Consider the following 26,762-nt stretch of genomic DNA (forward strand, 5'->3'; position numbering starts at 1 on the left):
CTTATAGCAAGTTTGTCTTGATAATTTCCCTCCCCCCCCCGCCCCCCAATTTTTAAAATAGCAATAGTGCTTCCTCATCTCCCAAGGTTGTAGTTGGAGATTATATAACTATTTGTTGATTACTTATTTAAGACTCTATCTTAGGTAATGAGAGTCACAAAAGTCGAAAAAAAAAAAGAGTTTTTAACATTATGCTAAGGCACTGAAAAGAGTGTGTCCTGGGATTGACTCATGCTTGCCTGATGTTTTTCTCTATTTGTTGAAGGAAGGATACTCTAGATACACCAGATTTAAGTGTCTCTTAGTCCTTGTGCCACCATCCTTGTTCAGTATTTATCCAGTGATGGAAGTCAGCATAACCAAAGGACAGCCTTTGCCCTGTCCACCAGACAGATACAAGCAAAGCACAGACCTGCCAACCCACCAATGCCTTCTCTAAGAAGAGTTTGAAAAGAGGCAAAGGACAGTTGTGTTTTTGAAAGTGGCGTGTGCGTTCATGGCTCTTAAACGGGTAGGTGCAAGTACTGTGGCACAAACTGCAACCGGTACTAAAGCTCAGTTGTGAGCAGCTGTGGGAAGCCATTGTGCTGCTGCAGGAAGCAGTTTGTACTCCAGTTTATACCACTGCAAAATGCAGCCATTACCCCTACAGCATTCTGGTGTTTGATCTCTCTTTCTTTAGGAGGAGAGTTTCACTCTCAAAGTTGATAGATTTTATGTAATGCCTGTCTTCAGCAGACTTTCACTTGATCTTTGGAAGACTATGGCTGTGGTGGTGTTTTACATGTATGTAACATCTGCATGTTCTAAAGAAGTGGTGCTGAGTTTGGGGGTTTAACATAGCTATTTTCACTACTCTCCAAATTGTCAGAGAAGAATGATAGGTCATAAACGCAGACTGTAATCATTTTATCGTTGGCACTTAACAGATGCATTGTTTGATTTACAGTGTTTTCAAAAGGTTGCATAAATAATTTTTAATTGTCAAACTGATATTTTAGTAGAAAACAGTTTTGTTCTTTGCAATCCTGAGACTTTCTTATACTGAATATCTCTTAATGCTTGTTACCATCATGGCTTATTTATTTTTGACGGCATACATGTAAAAATAAGTTCATCTCTCTTCTTAAGGGCTCTTATAAGTTTTAGGGGAGGAGGGGAATCATTTACGTAATTTTAAGCTTGACAGAGTAGCTATAATTTCAGGTAATTAAAAAAGAAAAAATAACAAAACCCACAACAAAACCCCAAAGCTCTGTTTTAAGTGGTCAGTCAACTGTATGCTGACTTGGAGATTTCGCCTCCGTCATGGTGTTTGGGTAATGTTTGCACCTTAATGTGGCATCCAGAACTTGCAGTAGGTTACCTATTTGCTGAAAGATTATATTTCTGTCTGCTTTTAACAGGGTGTTTTATATTATCTACACAAGCTGCAAAGCATGACATTACTATATAAACAGAGCAAGACTTCTAGGAAATGGGAAAAATAATTTCTTTTTTTTATTTTTAAGTGAATGGGGTAATACCTTGCACTGAGATATGAATGGGTTCGTGCCAGTGGTCTTAAACATGGCCTTCAGATGAATTTTAGTGGACTACCCATCTGAGCGTTAGTGTCTTGTCTTTTAGCAAGGCAGAAACATACTGTCACAAGTTCACTTGAAAACACTGTTCAAGAAGAAGTTGGGAATCCATTTCTCTTTTGGATGTACCCTTGGAAAGCTTAAGAGTTAATTCATGCCGCTCCCCAGGGCACTTACAACAAGGCATTTTGGAATAGGGTGATCTGGATTGGATCCTGCTGTATATTTTGCAGTTTGATTCAAATTGGGTTTCTTGTAGATTATTTCACTAGGAACATGGAGCTTATGTATGTGGAGTTTCCCAAAAGAAATCAAAACTTCATTACCCAAAATCCTAGCAGAACTACTGTCTGACCTCTGCATGGGTGAAATCTTTCTGTGTGTGGAAAATGCTTGTATCACTTAACAATTTGAAGTGCAACAAAATGTAGTTCCCCTTCTGATCAGTACAGTCTGACTCTAGCCTTTTTACCTTTGTTTTTTAGCATGACTCTTTTATCCCTTGTTAATCCTCTTGAGCAGTGAGAAGACAGTTTAATACAGAAGACCCATTTCACCTCTGGATTCCTGGAAGCTAACACTTTAGAGTTGTATGAAAAAAAATAATATGGGGACAAGAGGATATTTGCAAAAGAAGCATTTACATTCTGATCTCAAAATACTCACTTTGACCTCTAAATCTCTCTATCAAATGTTTTTTGTTCTTATCTAGCAAAATATGAGAACATACACTCACTTATCCCTTTTCATATTTATACATTTTCATTTGAAATCAGTCCAGCAGTTGGTAAATACAAGTATCAGAATATCAGAACAAAATTAAGTCACTATCTTGCTTCTGCTGTGCAAGTAAATAATGATGAAGGGAAGTTTATCAGTTGTCTCTTATTCTTTGTTTTCGTTTTTTGGGTTTTTTTGCTTACACAGGTCAGAAATTTATCAGTTTGTGTCTCTTGAGAGGATGAAGGACTGAGGTAGCCTTTTCCTAGTCTTGGCATATACTTCTAATGAGTCTAGATATGTCATCCTCTGCTTCCAATGAAGTCTTTCTGATTTTATGGGTTTTTTTTAATTAAGCTTCGTGTGTATTAGAAAGGCAGATTTTAGTGCTTTGAAAGACTGCCTTTATTAATCAAATCCACTACTCACCTGGAAGAGAAAAATACCTTTTAGCTAAAACAATGCAATTAGTTAAAAGTGTTTTCACAGTGTTCTTTTTCAAGAGCTAAATTTATGCTCATTCAGGGTAGCTCTTCTTGGAAGTCAGTGATACAAAAAGAGAGGATTTTTAGCTGTATATCAGTGATGAAGGCCAAAACATGAAGTAAACATGAGGCGTAGCACAGAGAAGACACTGAGTTTTTTTTCATTTGGTAAAATGGCTTTTGTTTTATTATAGGGGCGGGGGAGGATTTTCACTGTTATTAATTAACAGCAGGAAGAAGCATCTGGTGTTTTTTTTACTTGGAAAGTAATTTCTTTGTCAGCATCTTCATAATGATCATGTTCACATGGTTTGTGTACATGCCAGCCTCTGTTCCCCTGACGTTACAGCATACAAGCCCCTTGGAGTTTGGGAGATGGTACAAATGCTGTGGAGGTACTAGGGATAAGAGACTCATTGCTTCTTGATTTTGTGACGATCCAAAGCCTGTACCTGTATGAAGATGCTCCTGTCCCCCCTCAACTCAACAAAGAACAGCTCTTGTTTGTTAATTTTTTCTAATCTATATGTGAGAAGACACTGTTTTGTTTTCGCATCTCCAAAGGAGATGAAAGGATACTTTTAAACAATTAAAATTAAAAGCTATTTTCCGTTCTGAAGACAATTCTGAATTTTATGTTTCTGCACATACTGAAAAGAATTAATATAAAAACCACATCATATAAAACATTATGTGGGATATATAGTTCGTTGATGTGAATTCTGTATTCAGTGCTGCTCATTAAGCTGCTTCTGTTCAATTTCTTTGGATAACTAAGTGAAACAGTCCTCAAGTTACCCAAATTTAAAAGATATCAACAATTCTTTCATGGATAAATGTGGTAGAAATACAGTCTCTACCACTTTAAATCATCAGTTCAAAGAAGAGAGCAGTGAAGCTGAAAATCCAGCAAATGGGGTCAGGACGTTGTGTGAGGTGAAAACACCAGGGTATGATTTTCTAAATAGAAAAGGCCAAGTGAGAAGAATAGAGGATGGAACAATTATTAAAATTTATAGTAGTCAATGAACAATAAAGCAGTTATCTATTATTGCATTTCCTCATGGTGGACACACTTTCAAATGAATATGATTTACCACAGAGCTTCAATACATAGCTCTGTAATACTAAGCTAAGCAGAAACTGGAGCAATGTGGTAATCAACTCCGAGGAGCAGATCTGATGTTGGTGGTGACAGCAGTTTTTCACTTACCTGGTTGGGTGCTGGTGGATGCCATCCTGAGCTCCTCTGGGTCGTGTGGTCTTAGAATTGCCCTTTTGCTTGAAAATTAGTATATTATTAAAAGTTTTGTACCAAGAGAAATTTTGGGACTTGCATAATTTAGATTTGTTTCATGTCGGGGGGCGGGGGGTGGTGGGGAGGAGGAGAAACAGTACAAAAAAAATTAATTTATTTAGAATTTCATGAATGCCAGGCCTTGAGTCATTTTCTTTGCAAGTAGATCTGCAGTGCATGTCATTACCCACCGATTTTCATTTCCTTTTAACCCAATTAGAAGAAACACATACGCTAGCAGTCCCTGTGTTTTGAGGGGAAATGTGCCAAGAGGAAGGATCTTGATGTTACCCCTCTTGCAATCACTCCTCTCATGGGCCAGGCAAATTTTATATATAGCATAGTGAAGAACTGGTTGAATCTTTTGCTTATTTTTCTGAAATTAAGTATTGATCATCTTAAGATAGAAACAAGTATCGGGCATTGCAAAATGGAGCCCAGAGGTGAAGGAAAATGGAGCTGTGCAGGCTTGTGTGTGTGAAGACATGCCCAATAATGCATTGCTACTGGCATGGTAAGTTAAATTCAGCCACATATATATATATATATATATATGTATATATATATATATACACCTCAACTTAAATATTCAGTTGACAGCTCTTGGATCACTTGATCTCAGCAGGAGGGGAAGAGACTGCTTCCCTTCCATTGTCTGGATTGATTTCTGCCAAAGGGTATCTGTTCTCGTCCACATGTCCTAACTGGAAACTATTAGCTAACCTGTAGTCTACAAGATCGGTATCACATTCAGATGGAGGCTGTCTTGTTTCAACAGCACGGTATGTTAATAAACTTACATTTGCATCAGTCCGAAAAATGAAATGTCTCTGTTGTTTCAATCTTCTGCAAGTGCTTGAAGTTCAGTGCTAATAGTGGAGCATGAAACTGTTACCAAATGCTGATCAATGTGACAGTATTTTTTGTGAGAACTTGTCAACCAGTCTTGAGATTTTTTTGTTGCTGTTTAAAAAAAAAAAGAAGAGATAGGAATGCCTAAGTAGTTTAAATTGCTTTGTAGATGTAACTGAGATGAAATCTCCAAGACCAGTTACCCTAGGGGAATCAATATTAGGATTGTCAAAATATTAAGGACCTGATCTCAATATAACATACTCCATTTTAAATGGGTAGTAAATCATCTGATATTGTAGTAATTAATCTGGTGTAAATGAGATTAAAATCAGTATCAGGTTAGTGGCTAATTGGAGGCCTGTGATTGGTGTGGGTATGCCTTCAGGGGCTGAGGAGAAATTCTCATGGCCAGTTCTGCTGTGCAAACTGTTTTTCTTTGTTCTTTCCCACATTTGTTACCATGCTTTTCCTCCATGTCTGAATTTGCAAGCTCTCATGATCTCGAGCACTGTATAGTACAATTGAAGAGCTCTCCTTGGGGGAGAGTATTTCAAAATTGTATGCTAATCTCTGGTAGGAAAGATAAACCTGAAACTAGAGCAGATGGTGAAAATTTTTATTTATTAAGAAGTAGATGTTACAAAGCTCAAATCTTCCTGCCTAATATTGGTGCAATTGGCTTATATTCTTACTGTTCTTTGTCAAGTCCCAATTCTGTCTGATTTTCTCACAGTCTTGCTTTATTGTTCTGTGTTTCTTGCATTCAGGTTGCAGTACGGCTGGCTGACAGATGAGGGGGGATTGCATTTGTTTTTCTTTGAACAAACTGTATTAATTAAAATGCCTCCCACTGGGCTTGCAGTTTGCTGTAAGTAGCACATATCATTAGCTTTTAAAAACCAACAGGATCATAAATTTAATATTATTTTAGCTTAAATGCTGTGTGATTTAAGATGCGCAGTATAACCCCGAGGCAGAACAGCAAACCTGCACACACAACTCTGGGTGTCCCACAGAAGAATGCATTTTTTTGTTGTTGATGGAAAAGAGTGTATTAACTAGAAGGGGAAGAAATTTGCTTTTTTTTTAATCAGCAAAGCAGGTTAATTGTTTGACCAGAGCAATCAAATGTGAAAATTAATACAGTCTTGACAGATATGTTCTTTTTTATATACGTGTTCATATATTACTGGAGAATAGGGTGCCTGGCATGTTTTCTTCCTGCCAAAATGCTTTCAGTAATGAACAGCAGGCTTCACCCATGGACAAGTTGTGGCTTGAAAAGTGTAAGTCTGTATCTTCTGTTGCCTGCTTTTCATCCTAGGTTGGAATATTTTTCTAGACAGGTGAAAGCATTTGTTTGCATCTTTTTAGGACATTTTAATGATCAGGAGTTTGTCAGAGTTACTCTTGGAGCATGAGAAACTTTGGATCCAGTAGGAAGAAACAAATTGATTTTTCTGTGAAGCAGGAAGGGGTGAAAGGAGAATTCCAGGGTACCTGGTTTGCTATAAAATATCAAGAACAATAGTAAGGAAGATGTACTGTGTGTTTTAGGAGGAAGTGTCATTAGTTACAGGAGAAAGTCAGAGCCTTGCACTGTTTCTATACAATTCAGTCTGGGTTAGGGTTTATTGAAGTGACCCCTTGAACTGTTAAAAATGCACAGTATACAATGGATGAATGAATAAGAGCTTTCCTCTGCTGAAAAAGAAGGAATTTGCATATAGTATTTAAAATGTTTATCACACACCAGAAGCCCTAGCACTGAATGTATTGCCATGGCAAATGCTTATGCTTTGTGGCATGCATTCACCAAGTATAAGTAAATAGAACAGATGAAGTGGGTCTGTTGGGCTTCAGATTAAGGGAAATTTCCCTTATTTAAGAAAGTATTAGCCTTGGGTGATGTAATGCAGTATATGTTTTTTTTTTTTCACTCAGCCCATTATTAAAAATGCAGTGCAGCATAAAGGATTGTTAAATAAGGATGTGCAGTTCATTAAATGAACTGCTTTATATCCAGTTAGCAGTGAAACAGCAAGCAACTAGTAAACAAATGAATAATTATATTTAGAGTTTCAGCAAAGAAACTATGCCAAAGACAAAGTCAGAAAGAAAGTTTGTTGCTAATCTGTCCCCCATAATTTAGAACTACACTGATGATAATGGTAGAGACAACAGAATGAGAAGGATGTGTTTGAAAGATCTGTGCCGTTGAGGTGTGGCAAGTAGTTGGTCCAAAGAAATAGGCCTAGATTAATGCAGTTGAAGGTTTCCGTCTCTGCTTCCATTTGGGCAGGGCAAAGCAGTTTGTCTTTGGTTTCACACCTGTATGTATCTGATTCAGATGCTCTCAGCAGGAGTTCATTTACCAAAGACTCCCAAGGTGGAGGACTCACATGAACAAGCAGGATTAAGTTCCACCAGAAATGTAGCATTTGCATCCATTTAGCTCAGAAAGACCCAGGATAAGCTGCTTTTCCCTTTCATCCACTATAATAGTTAAATCTTTGTCCAAGGGTATGGAACACCTTGCTGCCCTCATCCTAAGGTAATTAGGAACAAAACACCTTAAGAGAGAGCCTTTAACCATACAGCTTCAGGCTGTTTGGGTGTAAACACTCCTTTCCTTTTGTTTTTTTTTTCCTTTGCAGGAGAGAATTTGAGTCCTTGGGCTGGTAAGGGGGAGAAAGAGGAAGGATGCTGCAAAAATGGCATGGGAGGAGGCAGCTCTGTATTCCATTCTCCTCCTTAAGTATGGCTTATGCATTTGTATGTTGCACTGTATAGAAAAGCATAAGCAGTCCTTGGACAAGAAATCGGAATTGCCATCTGTTTCTCAGGTGAACTCTCTAATTGCTAGGCCACGAGCTGCACCCTAGCTAGATTCAGTAAGTTTGTGGAGATAAAAGAACATGGATTTGAACTCCCTTGACCAGGTAAGATCACACAACCCTGATTTCCTTTGCTATCGGATGCTAGTGAAGGAGCATAATAGAAGAATACTGCTTTTGTGTTAAATGTCGTAATGCTGCAGTTCTGTTATGGAATTAGCATGCAATGAAGAATATGTATAATAGTTGTTCTGTACAGTGAGTATCAAGTTTGGAGTCTTTGTGCAAGATGCAGCATTGAAAAGAGGGTGTGCAGTACAGAAATTGTCATTGTTTTCTGCTTCATCTCTATGGATTCTATTACTTCAGTACTGGTTTAATTATTTTCCTGGGTATGGTCTCTTGCTGCTCATCCTTAAAGCATCATGGTTGTATTCCCAAGGGCAGAAAACTTATCCTTTACTGAAATTTGGCAAGTCACTTTCAAAACGATGCAATTTTTCTGAGTCTGCAAACCTGATTTATTGGTTAATCCCCACAGAGGATGTAGGAAGTGTCATATGTTACACGTTCTATGAGTTTTTTGTCTAGACAGGGTATTAGAGTAGGGTTGTAAAGATACTCAGGAACATCTGCAATTTTTAAATGCAAGAGGACTGTATTACTAAGTATCTTCTCAGCTGCCAGTTGCTTTTCACTGAATACTTATGTTTTTTGAATAAAACCAAATGCCTGCAGTTGCTTCCTACTAAACAGCTTTGGCCTGTGTTCGGCTAGCCAGGTATCATTAAGCAAGTAATTGCTTTCATTGCTTGGGTTTTGCCCAGAACCAGAATCACTGTCTCCATCTGACACATAGCCTTTTGAGATTCTTGGTCCAAAATCTTCGTGCAGAAGAGGTGGGTTTCAGATTGCTGACAGCTAGCCTAGAAATCCCCTTAGGATGTACCTCAGGAGAGAACAGAACTTCTTACCGTCATTGTGTTGGGTGTGTTCTTGGTCTCTTCCAAACCCTTGATGTGAACAGGAAGCTCTGCAGAGACTCTGCTCAACGTGACAATCTTCATTCTTGGTGTTTGATGAGAAACACTTTGTATTGATGCTGTGTGGCCTAAAAGACTCTTCTGTCGCTCAGTCACCTCCACTCTCACTTCTGGCTCAGTTATTTGCTAGGTTTCCTCTTTTCTTTCCCCTTTCCTGTACCGGCCATCGTCCCTTATGAGAGCTCTGACCATTTCACTTGAAGTGACCTGACCCCTGGCGCCTGTACCAAGGTGGCTGAGTGAAATGGTCAGTGAGAGTGAGTCAGGGGAGAAAAGTATCAATCAAACCTGAAGATGTTTAGGGACTTCTGACATCAGGTCCACTCTTACTGAGCTGACAAAGTTAAGGCTGAATAGGGCATTTCCCTGTAATGGTCCAGTTCATATATTTCCGTCAAATGTTCAGCTGCCATAGACCTCAGGTATGTTTGGATTAAACTTGTTAAACCAGTACTTCTTTGTGAGCATTGTATTAGTGAGAATGGTATTTAAACTATGCCGTAAGGGACAAATTCCTGTGCCCAGCGTCTTGCCAGACTGAGGATTTTCCATTAGACTGAGGTCATCCTGCTAACCTTCACTGGTTTCAAGGGGCAACAAGATCATTTTACACCTCAGCAATAATTAAATCTGCATGCCTACTTGAACGATTTGATATTTAATTAAAGCAGAAGTATTATGGTAGGGTAGTTGAGATAAATGACAGTCAACATTTGCAAGACTGACATGGTCTGATTTTTCTTCTTTTTTTTTTTCTTTTTTCTTTTAGGTTTTAAAAATGTTTCTTGGTATAGTATGTAGGTATGCATGGAGAAATCCTTAGGAAATATGCACTAGCATGGAATCTTCCTAGCAGGTATTTTCCAAGTTTTGAATAAGAGCACAGAAGACTTCCATCAAATGAAAGATACAGAGTACATAAAAACTTGAAGAATTTCACACCAAACCATTCATTGTATTTTTTTGTATGTATCTGTGTAATACTATTGCTAGCCATTAGCAGAATGAAGAAAAAATTTCTTTGATTAAGAACATTTTAGACTTGTTTACAAAGAGCTTTGCAATTTTGTGTGATTAGAAGTATTTAACTATAGTCAATCTGTGAAACTATGCAACTGAATTCATGTTTTGCTTCACTTTTTAAATTGGACATGGTAAACAAGTAGGGATTTTTCCCCATTGAATTGCAAATTATCTGTAAAACAGAAGTCATTGCTTTCTGACAGTGTGCCAGTCTAGTTTGTTCAGAACCTCCTAGTTAATACACACATGGCTCACAGGTTCAACAGCTCTTAGACTACTGAGACAGAACAAATACTGTATTCATTTGCTTTACTACTAAGGGATCACTAATCATAGGTCTTTACGACACTTACTGAAAGTGCTTTTTTGGCATTCTTGGGCTCTTGACTTTCAATGCTTTTTCTTTTTAATTACCTTTTTAATTACTCCCTGTCCACCCTGGGAACTCACTATTGGCTCTTCACTCAGGAGTTTTGAAATGAGGAATTCGTCTTGGCTATTAAGTTTCCACCTTCCTTATAATAACTACTCTGGTGATTATGATGTACATCTCTTCCTGACTTGATGAAAGTCCCTTTCTGTCTCTTACTGTAGATGTGGTCCAAGACAGCTTTAACCCTGTGCCCTGTTGTACAGCTTTGTATTTCTCAAGCCTTTAGCACTATTGTCACATGCTCTAATAAGCAGTTTCCAACACAAGTGATGGGATTAAGTGTCTGGGATCTGATTTTTGTTGCAATAAGATTTTGAAACATTCTGTACATATTCCAGATGTAGTTGCTCTTACCAGTCTTTTGGAAGCTCTCATTTACTGATGATGTACCATATCTGGTACATACTTTGCTTTTTGAGGACACCAGTCTTCACTCTAGGTAACTGGAAGAAAAGTTAGCAGTAACGATTCCCTTTCTGGCAGGATAGCCTGTGCTGGATCTTTGTGACAAATTTATTGTAGACAGATCTTTTGCCCTGTTGGACCAACAGGAATTTTTGCAGAATTGCAGAATTAATAAACTTGGCTTATTCCCTTTATGTAGTGATGTCTTGCTCATGGGGTGGTTGCTGCGTAAAAGCCACACTTTTGAGAAGAGTTTGCTTTCTGAAGGAGTCAGCCTATAAACTGTCCAGCTTGTGTTGTTGCAGCTCACTGTCTCTGGTTCTTCTAGTGAAGCCTTGAAAACTTATAGGAGAAAGTTTACCCATTGTTAGGTTAAGGGGCTTATAGTGACTGTGGAGGAGTAAGGAACAAGTGTTCTGTTTGCAAACTTCTCTTGTCTACTAGCTGATTAGACATTTCCAAGATTTCCTGACAGACGAACAAACTTAAATTTGCTTAAACCCAGCAACACTGAAGCTTCGGAGTTAAGCTAGAGAAGGTGTTTGAAATACAGGTGAGTTGACTTTGTTGTTGTTGTTTTGGTTTAAAGAGTAATGAATTATTTTAATGGGCCAAAAAGCTAATATTATATGGTGCTAAGGGCATGAGTTTAAATGAAAATAACCTTAATAGTTGGTTGATTTACATGGGACTGTGTGGTGTGGACCTCTGAAATATCCTCTAGTTTGCCGAGCCATGTTACTGGTCCTGTTCAAGTACCAGTTGCATTATGGAAATTGCTAGGACCCCCATCCAGGCCTTCTGTATCTTGCATCTGCTGTCACAGTGTGGAATTTAGATGCTTCTTAGTAGACAGCAAGATTTTACATGTGTGTCCTTCATAAAAGGCATATCCCAAATCAACAAAATACCACATGTACAATTGAAGAGGACTACCCTAGCAAGTGAGGACACCCTGTTAAATGCTTGTGTATAGCTTTGAAAGACTTTGACCTGTTGATTTAAAAGTTTGCCGTGCACAGCATGTACTCCTGTGCAATTATTTTTCTAGGCTAAGTCAAAATTTTTCAGGCAGTTATTTTTCTAGGCCACGTCAAAATTTGGCTTCTTCCTCTTCCCCCACCTCTCAAGGGAAGAAATGTTTGTTACTTTTTTCAAAATCCATTGTAGAACTGGATGTCCAAAATCATTAGTCACTCTTGAAATATTAGGCCCGATGTTTGAACCACAGTCAAAGAAAATTCCAGGTTTGAGCTTGATCTAAGCTAACTGTGGCACTGATGGAGTAGCCCGTGTCTCAGGGGATGATGTGCTAATGTACTGCATGTGATGCCAAGTGGCAGCGGGCAGGTTGAATATTCTTTGAAGAGTATACAACTAACAAGCATGTACTAAATATGTATTACGGCAACACTCTTTTATTCTAAATGATAAAATTTACATTACTCTTTTATGCTACATTACTAGTACTCTATGCTACATTACTAAAAGCAATTAAAAGAACATTTTGGTGTATGGAACCATCTGAGGTAAAAGCACCATGCTTACAAGAATGACTTGGTTTGAAAAAATTTAATTTTCAATTAAGCTTGAAAGGACAAAGTGCAAAATTAACTAACTTGCAATTAATTTCAGTAGTAATTATGTAAAAAATTCCAGGCATATAGAAGATGAGAAGCATGGCATAATTAGTTGTGGAGTTTTTTACTGCTGTAATTACAGTGATGAATATGCATGAGGCTGTTTGGGGAAGGGAAGCACAGCAAGCAATTGTATTTAATTAAACTTTTAGCTGGCTTAGTTATGGAGGCTGTTCTTTGTTTTAATCCCTTCAAAACTGCTGTGAAACTCCTGAGGCAGGGTAGTTACACCCCAGAGTGTGAAAATGACTTCTTAGGATCTATTTCTCCTATGTAGAGGTCTCCCAGGTCATCTGTCACTTCATGAGTCATAGGTAACCATTATGTTCCAGTTTTCCAGCTCTTGAAACTTCTTTGAAAAGCCTGATGAAAGTGAATTGCACCTTTTATTGTTTGTGTATTTAAAATCTTCAAAGAGAAAGATGTAGAGTTGCACAAGTGAGCATGAGGTGGAGGAACCATCCTGATCTTCAACAGCATGAGGCAAGAGTGACTGCTATACTGTCCTGGTTTCAGCTGGGATAGAGTTAATTTTCTTCTTAGTAGCTGGTATAGAGCTATGTTTTGGATTTAGGATGAGATTAGTGTTGATAACACACTGATGTTTTGGTTCTTGCGGAGTAGTGTTTATACTAGCCAAGGACTTTTCAGCTTCCCATGCTCTGCCTGGTGCATAAGACGCTGGGGAGGGAGCATAGCCAGGACAGCTGACGCAGACTGGCCAAAGGGCTATTCCATGCCATAGGACATCATGTTCAGCATATAAAGCTGGGGAAAGAAGAAGGAAGGGGGGGGATGTTCGGTGTGATGGCGTTTGTCTTCCCAAGTAACCGTTACGCGTGATGGAGCCCTGCTTTCCTGGAGATGGCTGAACACCTGCCTGCCCATGGGATGTGGTGAATGAATTACTTGTTTTACTTTGCTTACATGTGCAGCTTTTCCTTTACCTATTAAACTGTCTTTATCTCAGCCCGTGAGTTTTCTCACTTTTACTCTTCTGATTCTCTTCCCCCATCCCATTGTGGGGGAGTGAGAGAGCAGCTGTGTGGTGCTTGGTTGCCTGCTAGGGTTAAACCACGAAATGTACACAGTGATGTTAAGATCAGAGTCAGGCCCTTAGCTTCCAGAGGTCTTTTTTATGGGGTCCTTACCTATAGAAACAGAAATTAGCTGAAAAATTAAAGAAAATGGTTTGTAAAGGGAGCAAGGAGTTGTGAGGAACGAGTGTATGTGATTTGTTTTGGGTTTTTATTCAGTATTTTCTAGATATTTGGTATGTTCCACTTAGTCTAGAATCCAGTGTGATTTTGTTCTTTTTTATTTTCTTGCCTAATTTGTGTTTAGTCAAGTTTTTAAGCTGATATGTAGGCATGTTAAATCAATCTCCGTCTTGAATGTATGGACACTGTAGATGGCTTGTTAAAATACCACAGAGTGCTGGGGAAGACAGTACTGAGTTGCTCAAGAATAATTAAGTGCACCTTAAGAATAATGCAATAAAGCTACCTCCTTTATGATAGTAAAGAAAAAGTAAATAGTCCATTAAAGTATGTGTGTGGAGGGAAGGGTGTAGCTGATGGAAGCTGAGGGCTCGTGTTTCTGATCCTGGCCGACAATTTTTAGCTCTGCAGCTTTAGGTGAATCATTTTATTAATTTAAGCCTTGCTTTTTAGGTAAGGAATATGTTTACCTATCTTGTCGGATTACTGTAACATTTCTGTGGTTTGTCTGTAAATACTTGAAGGAAGAGTACTATAGAAGAAATAGTATAGCTAGTTATTTGCATCTGTACTATAAAGGAGTAGTAGTAAATGTTTTTGTTTGTTCCTGTTTGAAATTAGGTAAACTCTTAACCTTTTTTGTTTTAAGAATGATTTTTAAAATTGCTGCAGATGTTCTTATGTGAATGGAAACATCTCAGCTGTTACAAAAGATGCTCCCTAGAAGCTTTTCCCACATGATGTGGTTATTATTCCCCAGCACATATTCTATACGGTCACTCAGCTTTTGTTTAAATGTAGTCACAAAACGTCATTTCACCTATTTTCTCTTCTTTCTGTGAAGTGTATCATTAAATTCGTCCTGCATCTATTCCCTTTTACCCTTGTCACCTTTAGTTCTGGTCTGCCCAACAATCTAAAAATGAATCACTGAGCTTAATTTTTATAACCCATGGCTATTATAAATACGTCAATCATGTCTCCTCTTAATCATCTTTTCTTAAGACTGAATAAATCCTACGTTTTTCTCTCTTTATATTTAAGCCCTGTTTCCACATTCATCATCTTTGTTTCTCATGCTGTTTTCTCACCAACCTAATTCTGTCTGTCTTCAAATAAGCTGGCCAAAATAGGATGGCAGCGTTCAAACGTGGTTTCATTGGGGTTTTGTAGACTCATACAACAATATGTTTAATATCTTTTGCTTGTGATAAGCCAGTTTTCTATTAACCTTCTTTACTGCTGCTATGCATTAGACCAAGATTCTGTCAATAAAGGTTCATTTTCATGTGACACATTAGCTAATTCAGTGCCTTTTAAACTATGCTTAGCTGTACTAATCATTATTATTTGTCTCCAGTCTTTCCATGCAGAATGTGAACTATAAGTATGCTACCAAAAATATCTTAATTTGTCCTTGCATACAGTAATTATCTTGACATAGTGATTAATAACTATGATTCTTGCTTCTTAACACAAATTTTAAAATACATTTTTCTTTCTTGCATTGTACACATGCTTTTCACGGCAAGAATTGCACAATTCAGTATGACTAGTTCAGTCAGTCAGCCAGGGTCAAAGGGAAAATAAATGTTTCCACAATCTCTGTGGAAACAAAAAGCAAGACTACATCTTCAGCGAGAATAAAATCTGGCACTCTCACATTCATTAGGCTGCGTTTGTCAGTGCTGAATAAACAACCTTTCATCAAGTGCAGCAATTTTCTACGTTCTGTAATTAAAGATATTTTTTGCTTAATTTATTTACATGAAAACTTGCTGAAGTGAGACCAAAATTTTTATAATGCATATTTCAAAAAGAGGAATGAAGGTTCTGGATAAAGTCCCAGGTACTATAATATCTTGATTTACTGTCTGAAATGTTATGCTGAGTCCATCCAGGGAGGAAAGCATCCAAGTTTCCTCTACGCATTAAAAGAGGAGATGAGCTCCTCCTTCCTTTATGAATGCATGGTTAGCTTCTAAGGGTTGTAGAATTTATAGATTTGTCAATGAAGTATGAACTTCTGCTGAACTTGGCAGTAGGATGGGATCATGCAACAAGTGAGATAAAATTCTTCAAAAGAGGAGATCCATCCTCGTTGTTAGAGGGTGTTTTGGGTCTTTTTTCTGTTTATGTGAAGACAGGCTTGGTGAAACCAATGCCAGTTTGTCAGCTCACTTGGAGAAATGACACAAATTTGGGTTTTATGGGGTGTTTTGGGTTATTTGATTGGCAGGGGTAGAGGTTTTGTTATTTTGTATCTGATACCAGAGCTACACGCCTGGCTTTGGAAGTTGATGGTAAGTTGTTGTGGTGCTTTGCCTTTTGGGGGTAAGTGGTTCAGATTCAGCCTGGCTTGTAGTTACTTCAAATTTGTAGGATTTTTGATAGTCTGCAGAAAAAATGTGGGAAACTCTCCTGAGGATGTAAAGGGATGATAGTCCCTACGATAAAACCATCAGAGCGGTCAGGGTAACTGGAAATAAGGCATGGAGGCATGTGGTGCTACTACCATTCACTCACAGACACAGATAGCAGCTTTAATCAGTTAGATGTATGAAATAAAACTGTGATCTCTCAAGGTTAGTCATTTGGGACACTTTCCTGCAGCTTTTGAAAGCACTGACTTTATATTCTTAGTCAGAGCAGGCATTGTTTTGATTCTCTTTCATTTCAAACCTCTGCATTTAAAAATATTAAAAGCTTCCTCGCAATGTTTTCTTCAGCCTAAACAACCCCGATTCTTAAAACCTTTCTTGGTAGTTAGTGTCTTACAGACATCTGATAATTCACATTGTTCTCCACCAAGCTCTGATTCATCTCTGCTTTTTTTTGCCTGATGTCCTGAGCTGGATAAATACTCCAGCAGACACCTTGCTAGGACTGGGTACTGTTGGGGTTGCATTTTTCACTGCCAGTTGACACCCTATTCTCTGCTGACACCTGACTACATGAGATGCTGACCATCTCTGCTATTTTCTGCTCATTTTGAATTTTAATCTTGTCTAGCAGGGTGCTTGTGTTGCCTAACAGCAAGCTGAATAAGCATATTCTCTCTACTTTGTCATTCAGGTAGTTATTGAATAGTATCAGATTCAGACCAGAGCTCTTTGGGCCCCCCCGAAAAGGTTTCCATTTTGTAATGAACAGCAGGCAGCCATAGCCCTTGAATGGTTCCCTCGACTCCTATTTTCAGTGTCATATTTTCTGATCAAGTGAGATTTTTAGCAGAGGATGAAAAGCACAAGTTTATCTTCATCCTGGTGTTGATGCCTTTCGCATGCTCGTTGGTGTCCCATTTGTGTACACTAGATTTCAAATGCAGCTTTTTTCCTTTTTTTCCTCATTGCTTCACTTGCTTCTCTTTTTTTTTGCTTTGCTTGCTTCTCTTTTTTTCTTTTTCTTCCCCCTCTCTTTCTCTGGCATTAGATAGTCTGTGTCTTGTGGTCAGGAAGGCCAAACACGGCTATGCAATAGCTACTTTCACAATCAGTTGTTGTGATCTTTGCTGTTGTGTTTTATGCTTTATTTTTTTTTTATAATATTAAAGGAAAGATTTAGAGTTTGATGTGCAACCAAGTCTGATGTTTGTTAAGACAAATATATCCTGAAGATACAACCTGAACATAGTGAAGCTGCTGTAGCCACTGTTTGGCAAGCATCCCTTGCTGTTTACAAGTTTATAGACCTTGTAGCTGGAAGGAAACAGTAGTTTGTATGTCAAACAGTTGTAACGCGAAGTCAGAATAACTTAAGAAGCAAAGCATCTCGTGATATAACTTCACACAGGTGCTTTCTCTGGTGGAACCAAGCACTGAGCTTCATCTTGGTTTGAACTGCACGTCTACCCAAATCCAACTCAGTTGTCGTGATCTTGCTTTCCTCTCCTGTCTCCTTTTGCTTCCTAGAGGCAGACAGGGCAGCCTGGAGGGCTCGTGCTAGAACGGATTTGCCGCCCGTTTCCTCTGTTGCATCGTAGAAGCAGTCAGTGAAGGGGCATTGGTAGGTACAAATGGATGATGTGAAATGTAACCTAGGAAAGGGATTAGGTGACCTAGCAGGTCTTGTCTGTCTCTGCTTTCTGTCTTGATTCTTTTTTACTCAACATCACAACCTGCTAATGGTTTCTAAATCGTTAGGATGCTATCTTGAATGAGTGAAGCTATGTAGACTGTGTATGTGACAACATCGCTTCCTCTTCACAATTCTAGAAAAAAATGGGATTGATAATAGTAATATATAAGACAGGGCATGGACTTTGTACTAACACTTTTTCAAAAAGCAGAGCCATTAAAATACAGTCCTTGAATGATTAGACTAAATTTAAAAGCTGATTAAAAACTTCCTTTACAGTATATCTAAATCACACTTAAGCAGTGTTTCTTGCCAAGTGTAGCTGACTCTGCAGACTCTGTAAACCCTGCACCGCATCTCTTCAAGCCTTATTATCCTTCTTAGGCACCAGCTGTCCGTACCACTAATGTGGCATCTAGGAAAAAGTTAATGTGCACATTCTAGCTGAACAGTATGTGTCTCTTCTTACCAACCTCCAGAATAAATGCTGTAAAAATGTGATTCATCTGTCTGTCCTGTACAGCATCCCACGTTCAGCTTTTTCCAGACATTCTATTGAAATAACATGCATTTTTGCAGGCATGTAGATCACCCAAGATAAATTGGTAACAGTTTTGCAACATGGTGTAATTTAGTTTCAGGGTTGATAGATGAGGAAACCACAAGCATTTCATTCACTGATTTTCATTTTAATTAATTTACTTTTTGTTTTGAGTTGGTTTTTTTTTTCCCCTCGTGGATAATCAGATGATTCCAAGGAATGTTAGTGGAGCATGTCATGCAAACTTGAATTCTAAACTCTCAGGGTCAGACTGGAATAGGAAAGGCAAAGCCACCCATGGACTTTGACAAATCTATTTTCCTTCATACTTTTGACTTGAAACTCCTTAAGACCTTTCAAAATTGATCAAGGTAGAGCATGCTTCTGTGCTGGCAGGGAGCAGGGAGCTGATAGAATGTCCAGGCTCGTACCTACCTCAGAGCTCTGTTATTCCAATTAACCTTTGCAGAAGACAGGACGGTGCACTTGTGCATAAATTTGCCAGTGTTCCCAAGGGTATTTGGTAGAAAATATACTTGTTATGCCATTAGCTAAAGAGTGAAGATAAAACGGATGTTGGAGACTTAACTGTGAGTCTGCTTAGGTCTTGCTGGTTGAATTTCACAGTTCTGTTAACTTTTCCATTAAAACATTCTTTTGTTTTAACTTTCAAGACTATACAATACTACTTGTTAATGTATACAATGGATTACACAGCAACCAGAGACCCAAAATCTGGACTTTTCCTGCAGTTGGGGAATACTGTTTGTGACTTGAACAAGGTGAGACTGGAATATCTCTTGGGAGATTAGGGGGAGGAGCAGGCTGTGGTACAAGATCAATGGCTGTTATCTCCAACTTCGTCACAGTGCTTGCACTGGGGCTAGAGCCTGGGATGCTGCTAGTTGTCATGTCTTGGCAAGAGCACATTTATGCTATGAAGACTATACAGTTTTTCTTTCTTTGAAGCACGTTCTTGCTTTATTTTATAAGCTTGGTCCACCAAAGAGCCTTTTAGTGGTGTTGCTATTTGAGATTTTAATTCTGCAGAACAGGTTTAATTTAGTGACTGGGAGGAGGACGATAGTAATGGAAGCCTCTAGAGCTTTCAGTGCATCAGGCTCTTGCTGAGTGGCATCTTCCTGTCATAAAATGTTATGAGAAGTGTATAGTAACTACTTGGCAGTCTCCTTGATGGTGACACCCTCCGTTTTCAAAGGCGAAAGAGGAGACAAACAGAAGTAACTGAACCCCTCTATTTAGAGAAGAGGACTTTATTAGGACAAAGTTCATTCTTTCTATGTTCTGCCCCTGCTTTTGGGCGTAGTTTCTGTACTGGCTGTGAATTAATCAACTTACACCACTAGCCTTTTGGGCTATCACATGTCCAGGAAGTGCTGCTTAGATCAATGTTGGAGTAATCCTGAACTGCATTTGAATAACACTTTAATTTCCTCCTTGGCCTCCATCCAGCTGCCAAGCCTGGACCTTTTGTTTCAATGCTTGATGGCAGATTTTGGCTTTGCAGGTTTTTACATTGCTGCCAAGTTAATTTTAGAACTTTAGTTGCTATGGATACTGCTAAGTATTTCTTAGTTCTCTACTTATCTGCTCAGTTTGCTGCTTTCCTTTTTTTCTTTTTTTTTTTTTTTTTACATTTAAACTGCAATGTGTGAAGTGCATGGAATAATTATCCTACCCTGCAGAAGATAAAAAGGAGGGCATGTGAGAGGTGAGGCTCTTGATCTTCAGTCTGATGACTCAGCTGCTCTTTCAGCAGCTGCAAAGACTTGAAAGCACTGCTCTTGTAACGCGTGGTCAGGATGAGGGGTTTAAGTCTGGGGAGGAAGGCACAAGTAATGCACTCATTCTGATGCACTGAATGAGATGTGCTGAGACTGCTGCTAATTCTGCTGACTAATACTTTCTTGAGGTTTATCTGTGTCTTGCTGGCTAGTTGTATAGACTTATAACTATATATAGTTCCAAGTCTTATGCTTAGCTTTAAATTCTTTGGAACAATGGCCATCATCTTGTTCAGAGCCTGTACAGTACATTAGACAGAGAAATCCTATTTCATTACTAGAGCTCCAAGGTGCTACACTAATACCAATAATGATTAAAAAAAAATTGGATGGATGGATAACAAGTACTCCGTATCAAGATGTCCTACTGTGTTTATGCAGGTAAGGTCATGAATGTCTTTTCAGTCATCTGAAAGAACAGGCAAAGACAGAGCACCCAGTGGTATTTAGACTTGTGATTAATATTTGAAACACTTATGCTGTTGAGGGAAGTATAGTTCTTGTCAGTACAGAATAGCCTGGGAGAATGTCCTGAGAGCCCAAGAACATCATTATCTAGTTTTCAGGTGGGGATAGCAGGGCAGGGAGCCAGGCAGAGGTGGAGAAAATGACCTGATGGGCAACTTCAAGAGCTGGGAATAGAGCCACCCTGTGCTCCAGCTTCTTAGCTCAAGGGCTGTGCTGGCTGCTGTAGTTCTGGTCCGTGGGTATTAGGGACACTTGTGATTAGCACAGGATGAAACACAGAATAACCTGGTGCCATTTCAAGCCAGGACAACTGTGCAGATCAGTGTTGTCTGGATGTGAAGCCATTACTGTTTAAACATACCTGGAAGGAGCTTGGGGTTTCATCCTGCTGCTTTCCCAGAAATCTTATCCATTTACCAAGTACCTGGTAAGCAAAGATATAATCATATTGTATTACTTTGGTCAATTCCCATAGAGAAGGTCTGTTTTAGTATGTGTAACCCCTCTACTAACAAATCTCTCTTCTGTGCCTGAAATGGAGAAGGCCAAAGCAGGACAGAAACACGCTTTGAATGCAGTTGAAAACAAATCCTTGTCTTGGGCGTCTAAGGGAAGTATGAAGCTGCTTGGGGAGGGGAACAAATGGTAGCTGAGCATGAAACTCCATGAAGCCAAGGTGCTGTGCTGTCTGGGCTAGGTCTTGTTTGTAGTTTGAAGAAGAGTAGTAAGGAAAAAAAGATAACTGGGTTAGAAAGGACATCACTAGAATAAAGAATATTCTGAAAGTCCAGTGCTCAAAATCTACATAAGATGTGTTTTAGTGGGACATAAAATCATCAAGGATGAGAAATTTAAGAGCTTTCGGAGACTTAGCTGGATGCCATAGGAACTCCTAGCACAAAAAGTAAATAATATGCAGAGGCTCTGCCTGTCTGTATTTGATTTTTCTAGTCTTTAACCTTCCAAGCTGCAGCTCTGCTCTTTAACCAGTTGGAATTTAAATGTGTTGTTACAGTAGCGTCTTTGTTGGAGATGGACTGTGACTCGTGCTCATTAAGGCTACAGATGTCTGCTCAGATTATATATTTCAAAAGCTTTTTATCTGATGAACTGTGAAAAGCCAGGCTTGAGCAGAGGATTGCAAAAGATAAAATAATAGCCCCTCACCCCTGTGTCTGGCAGACTTAATACAGTTACTCTCATAATGTTTTTGAAAAACTTTGAGACAGCAAATTTGTTCACAGTCAATAAGATAGCCCTCTGAGCACAGCCCGTTATGTTTCCTTTATCAGTCTGTTCCTAAATTATTCACAAACCTTTTTACACTCCAAAAATCTCTAATCTCTGAATTCAGCATTTCCCAGAAAATAAGGTTTAATAGGCGTAAGTGGCATTGATAAACTGTTTAGATGTGGCATGATTAAAAAAAATAGATCTTCTTAAGGGGGGAAAAAAGCACGAAAGAATAAATGCTCCATGAATTTAAGCTAAATTAGCTTGCCCACTCACCTTTTTTGTGAATGTGCATTTAATAGCAGAGCAGACAGAACTTTTTAAAAACCTGCCTCGATAATACCTGCTTCTTCTGGGAGAAGATGACTGAATTATCAAGAAATTCAGTTCAATGACTTCTATTATGTGTAAACATTTGCTGAAAGTTACTGAAGCAGAACTAGAGAGTCATGGCTTTTTCTTTCTAAAGTAGTCATGCATGTCCAGCTAAGATTTTTCAGGTGTTCTTATGTCTCACTTTCTCCCTATTACAATGTGCACAAGATAGATAGAGGTTCATTGGGCAGTCTCAGCTAGGTACCTGTCATTCCCTTCCACATCTCTGTATACTCACCTGGCTCTACAAAAACACAGAGGAATTACCGAGGAGTTATTCTTTTCAACATGATCAGACATACAGTAAGAAAGAAAAAACATGATGTAAAAGTCTGTTGTATGCAAAATTGTCTCATAGTTCTGCTACTTTTATTTTAGCTGTGCTATAGAGCAGTTTTCTTGCCAGAGCATTATTTTGGAAGACCATTAAGAGCAGTTCTTTTCTTTTCCTTGAATGGGAAGTGCCCTCTCTAGGGCTACAAGCCAAGCAGTGCTGACAGGCTCAGGTAATGTTACTTTCATCTTTTGCAGGTCTGGATTTACTGGCTTTGCTAGAAAAAGGAGGTTAGATGCAAGTTGGTCTTTCTTGGCTTAAACTACACCACAACAGAAGCAAAATAATACACTGGACTTCACTTGTGAACATGTTTTGCTAAGGGACCTTAAGATGGTGTCTTCTTGGCCCAGAAAACCCACCTATAAGGCAAGAATAAGGTTGTTATGGTGGTGGAAGAAGACTTTGTTTCAATGATAGCTGAATCTTCCTAGGCAGAACTCCATCTCAGAGATATGGTGTGCTCTATGTCTGTTCCTGTAAAGGTATAAAGACTATGCACATTTAGGGAGCTGGATTCTTTGTGGGGGGGGAGAGACTGTCTCCATGCAAAGTACTCAGCACTGCCCAGGGCACAAGAAAGAGCACTTGACGGATAAACCAGATTCTTTCCCCTTCACAGGATATATCTGTACTCCTCAGTGCCAGCTCCATATTAGAGACACACAGGCTGAACTGATGGAGATGCTAATTTGGATCCCAAAAGCAATATTGCTGAGTCGGCTGGTTCAAAGACCACACCAGATAGCACTATTCAAAACAGCACCTTCACAGCTATACTTCTGGTTCAGAGATCTCTACACAGACCTGTGGTCCCTAGTGTAGGCATGCCCTTAGATTGTTCTTGTTCTCAGAGATAGTTTACTAAATGGGAATACAAGCAACAGACCTAAACACCTGAAAAGGAATTACTGGTAAACAAATGATGTTTCATTAGCCACAGTAATCCCAAAGCTCCAAAACAGCATGTTAACTGCAAATTTACCCAAAATCTCTGCAAGATATGTGGGTTGTTGTTGTATGAAAAGGACCATAAAACCAGATAAAATTGATTTTTTGTTTCAGACTGTCCTAAAGCTGGTCATGAGATCCCATCTGACTTTTGACAAAATATTTTCTCTTCAGCAATCTGGTTAATCTGTTTGGATTTATGGAAGCTTTTCATGCAGGACCTAGAAGATGCTATCCTAAACAGACGGATAACCTTAAAAGTTTTGAAAAGAAGTTGATGTATAATTCACTTCTCTCCTTTTTCTTCCCTTTTAATAAGATGGAGATTATAAAGAGAAGGGACTGTGCTGCTGCAGAATGATCCCATGGTAACTAATTAGGTCTCATCAGGTCTGCAAAGGCGTCCTGTTCTCAGTCTTATGCCAATGCGCTGTAACCAGTGAGCCAAGTTGAATGAAAGTCTTGTGGTATTTTACTCGGATGTCATAATATATTTACCTTCCTTGCACTGAAGAATTGCAGGTAGTAGTATTCATCTATGGAGCATTCCTTGCAAATAAACTTGTTGATGTTTGCATAAAAATGATCTGCTTGTCCCTGTATTCCCTATGCTGGCCCTTGTCTGTGATATGTGACATGAATTCATTTCTCAGCAGGTGAGTTTAGGGAGTGTATCAAAAAAGCCACAGCAATATGTGATGAGCTGTAATAAAATTACTAATGCATGTAAATTCCTTTCCTCCCTTCTGCTTTGATTTACTTTCTTCATGAAGACTTTGTTCATTTTGCTGAGTGAGCCAGAGACCTAGTGTTGACCAATAAGAATGATTTCTGCTTTCTCTCCAGCACAGTTGCACGGGGAAATAAATTTAGTAAGGATCCTTACTGAGGTGTGACACTAGGTATGAAGAAAACTGTGTGGCTTGCAGCTGGCCTGCAAAGCTCTGGTCTGTGGTTGTAGTGGCATCATCAGTAAAACACATATACTTGAGAGTAGTAGTTTTTGTAGTCAGTAGCAGGACCAATAATCATGTTCTCTTAGTTCTGGTACAGTCTTTCCCATCTCATCCCTTCTGACTAAAATATCTATGATTTAAAATGGAGATGCTTAAAGGATTAGCCATTTTATGTTGTGTTATCTTACCTAACTAATGCATAAGTTATTTTTAGTGATGCTAGAAAATGTGATTAGGTGTTTAACCATGGAAGTGAACTACCAAAATCAAATATTGAGAGAAATACCCAAAGCATCTTGATGCAGAACAATGGGTGCTTGAGGATATTATGCTGGACACAGCTGGTATATATTTCACTATTTTGTTGCTAGAGAAATTTGTAAGTGGCTCAGTTGCACTTCTGAGTGAACAAAAAGCAGTTTTAGTTGATAAACGAAAAAAAGGAAGATTGTATGTTAAGATTTAGTGTCCCAGCCTTCTGCAGTAGGAAATGAAGAATTTGGATGAATAGTTCTCTTGTAATTGTGTGGATTTTGGAGGTCAAGGGGTTGGGTTTGTTTTCTTTGTTTTTTACTCAGCCTCTCATTTTTCTTGAGACAGATGAATGTCTTGTATCAGAATAGTATTTTTCTTTTTGAGGCTATAAGGATTTACAGCCTGCACAGAAATAGAAGTTCTCCCCAAAAGAAGAAAACACTACTCAAAGGCTATATGACCTTGTGAACAGGGGGCTGAAATGGAGTTGGGGGAACATGGTTCTGTGGTGCTGGCACTGGCCTCAAGTGCAGCAGAGTCACATCAGTGTGTTTATGCCATTTTGCTTCTCTGAGTCTCTTTCTTCCTTTGAATTTTGTTGCTTTTTATTGTGTTTTCTCATAAGATATGCATGCAGTTCAAGATCCATTCAGATGTTGTCCGAAGTCATTATTCCATTACCTTTTTGCTTCTCTGGGCCCAGAGCCCAGGCAGGAATTCCTCCTCCTGTATCATGACTCTGAACAAATCCAACTGTAACTTCTCTTGCAGTTCTCGGTAACTTTGCCAATTCCTCAGTGCCTCCTGCAAATAAAGCATATACTATGTGCTATGTGAAGTACCTCTTCTGATCTGGTCTTCTCATCTCTTATCATCCCTCTAATACTGCTGTTTAGGGTCGTGCTTCTGCTCCTGCTCCCTGCCACTCAGTTACCATTTCCAACCATTCCCTTCACCATTTCCGTCTCAAATTGAAGTTCACTTGTGTGATTTTTTCATGGCCTCAGCCCAGCTCATGCTTTTCTTTTCCTCATCTTGTTCTATCCTAACCTGCTTTTTTGTTTGGTTTGGGGGTGTTGTTTTTACCATTCACTTTTTTCACTGCACTGTTTGCTTTTAGACTTTCACATCTCTTATTGGTATCACATCTACCAGGCTTGCATCGCTGTTTTTGCTGCTCCAACACCCTTTCTCCTTTTGAAATTTTTCCACCATGAGGTCTTCTGATCACAAACATCCAAATAACCTCCCTTTACTGAGCAGCTGTCTATATTTTCTCCCGTACTTATTTTGGACTGTTAGCTCTGTGGAGCACAGGATGTGGTTGCTGCCTTTTTTGATAAACTCCATGTAAATTTTTGACTGTATTGCAAGTTATCATTAAGAGTAAAGATCAGGCCTTTTGCATCTCTGATTCTAGTGGGCTTTGCTGGGTACAGCTGAGGTACTGTGCTTATGCCTCAGAACTGGGTGTCTCACCTCTGGAAACAAAAAGTTATGACTGATAGGTAGGGATGGGGAAGATACTCCCATGATAGTGCACATGCTTCCTACTATGGTGTCTGCTTTCCTCTTTCTCGGTTTGTCTGTCCCTAGTAGTTTATCTGCTGGCATTTATTGTGGGTAAGGATGGACTGAGTGATAGTCAGCCAATCTCTGATTTGCATGCATATGCTTTTAATAAGCTAATTTTCCACAATCCAAAGTAAAAGGGAAAACTTGCTTTTGTTACACGGTGAGTTAGTGGAAAACACAGCATAGGTTAAGAGCAGTTTTATATTGAAACAAATCTCAGGCTTCCTTTTCCTTTTGTCTTGCAGAGGCAGGCAGTGGCCAAGATTATGTGACCTCTGAAAATCAGCTGCTTTACTACCCTAGTATTACCTATGCTATCATTGGTAGCTCTGTCATTTTCGTACTCGTGGTGGCCTTTCTTGCCTTAGTCCTGCATCACCAACGGAAACGCAACAATCTCATGACCCTGCCAGTGCATCGCCTGCAACACCCTGTCCTGCTGTCCCGGCTGGTGGTCCTCGATCACCCGCACCACTGCAGCGTAACCTACAACGTCAACAATGGGATCCAGTACATGTCCAATCAGGCCTACCACAGGCCAGTGGACCTGGACTCTCCACCATCCTATTCAGAGGCTGTACTTGACCAAAGGTATGTACAGGAGCTGATTCTGTGCTCACCAAAGTTTCACACTACTGATTGCGGCTCTGT

General features: G+C 39.1%; 1 protein-coding gene across 4 annotated transcripts in view; it reads left to right on the plus strand.

Annotated features, from left to right (window-relative positions):
- The window catches only part of LDLRAD3 (low density lipoprotein receptor class A domain containing 3), a 116,700-nt gene that overhangs the window by 83,273 nt on the left and 6,665 nt on the right, over window positions 1–26,762 (plus strand). For all 4 annotated transcript variants that reach the window (XM_087745961.1, XM_087745964.1, XM_087745962.1 and 1 more), the window contains one exon: window positions 26,357–26,702. In XM_087745961.1, the coding sequence (XP_087602087.1) occupies window positions 26,357–26,702 (346 nt within the window). The remainder of the gene's footprint in view (window positions 1–26,356; window positions 26,703–26,762) is intronic.

This window comes from Nipponia nippon, unplaced genomic scaffold, assembly GCF_047370975.1.
Source record: "Nipponia nippon isolate SJK-2023a ecotype South Korea unplaced genomic scaffold, ASM4737097v1 scaffold_10, whole genome shotgun sequence".
In the NCBI taxonomy this organism is placed as follows: Eukaryota; Metazoa; Chordata; class Aves; order Pelecaniformes; family Threskiornithidae; genus Nipponia; species Nipponia nippon.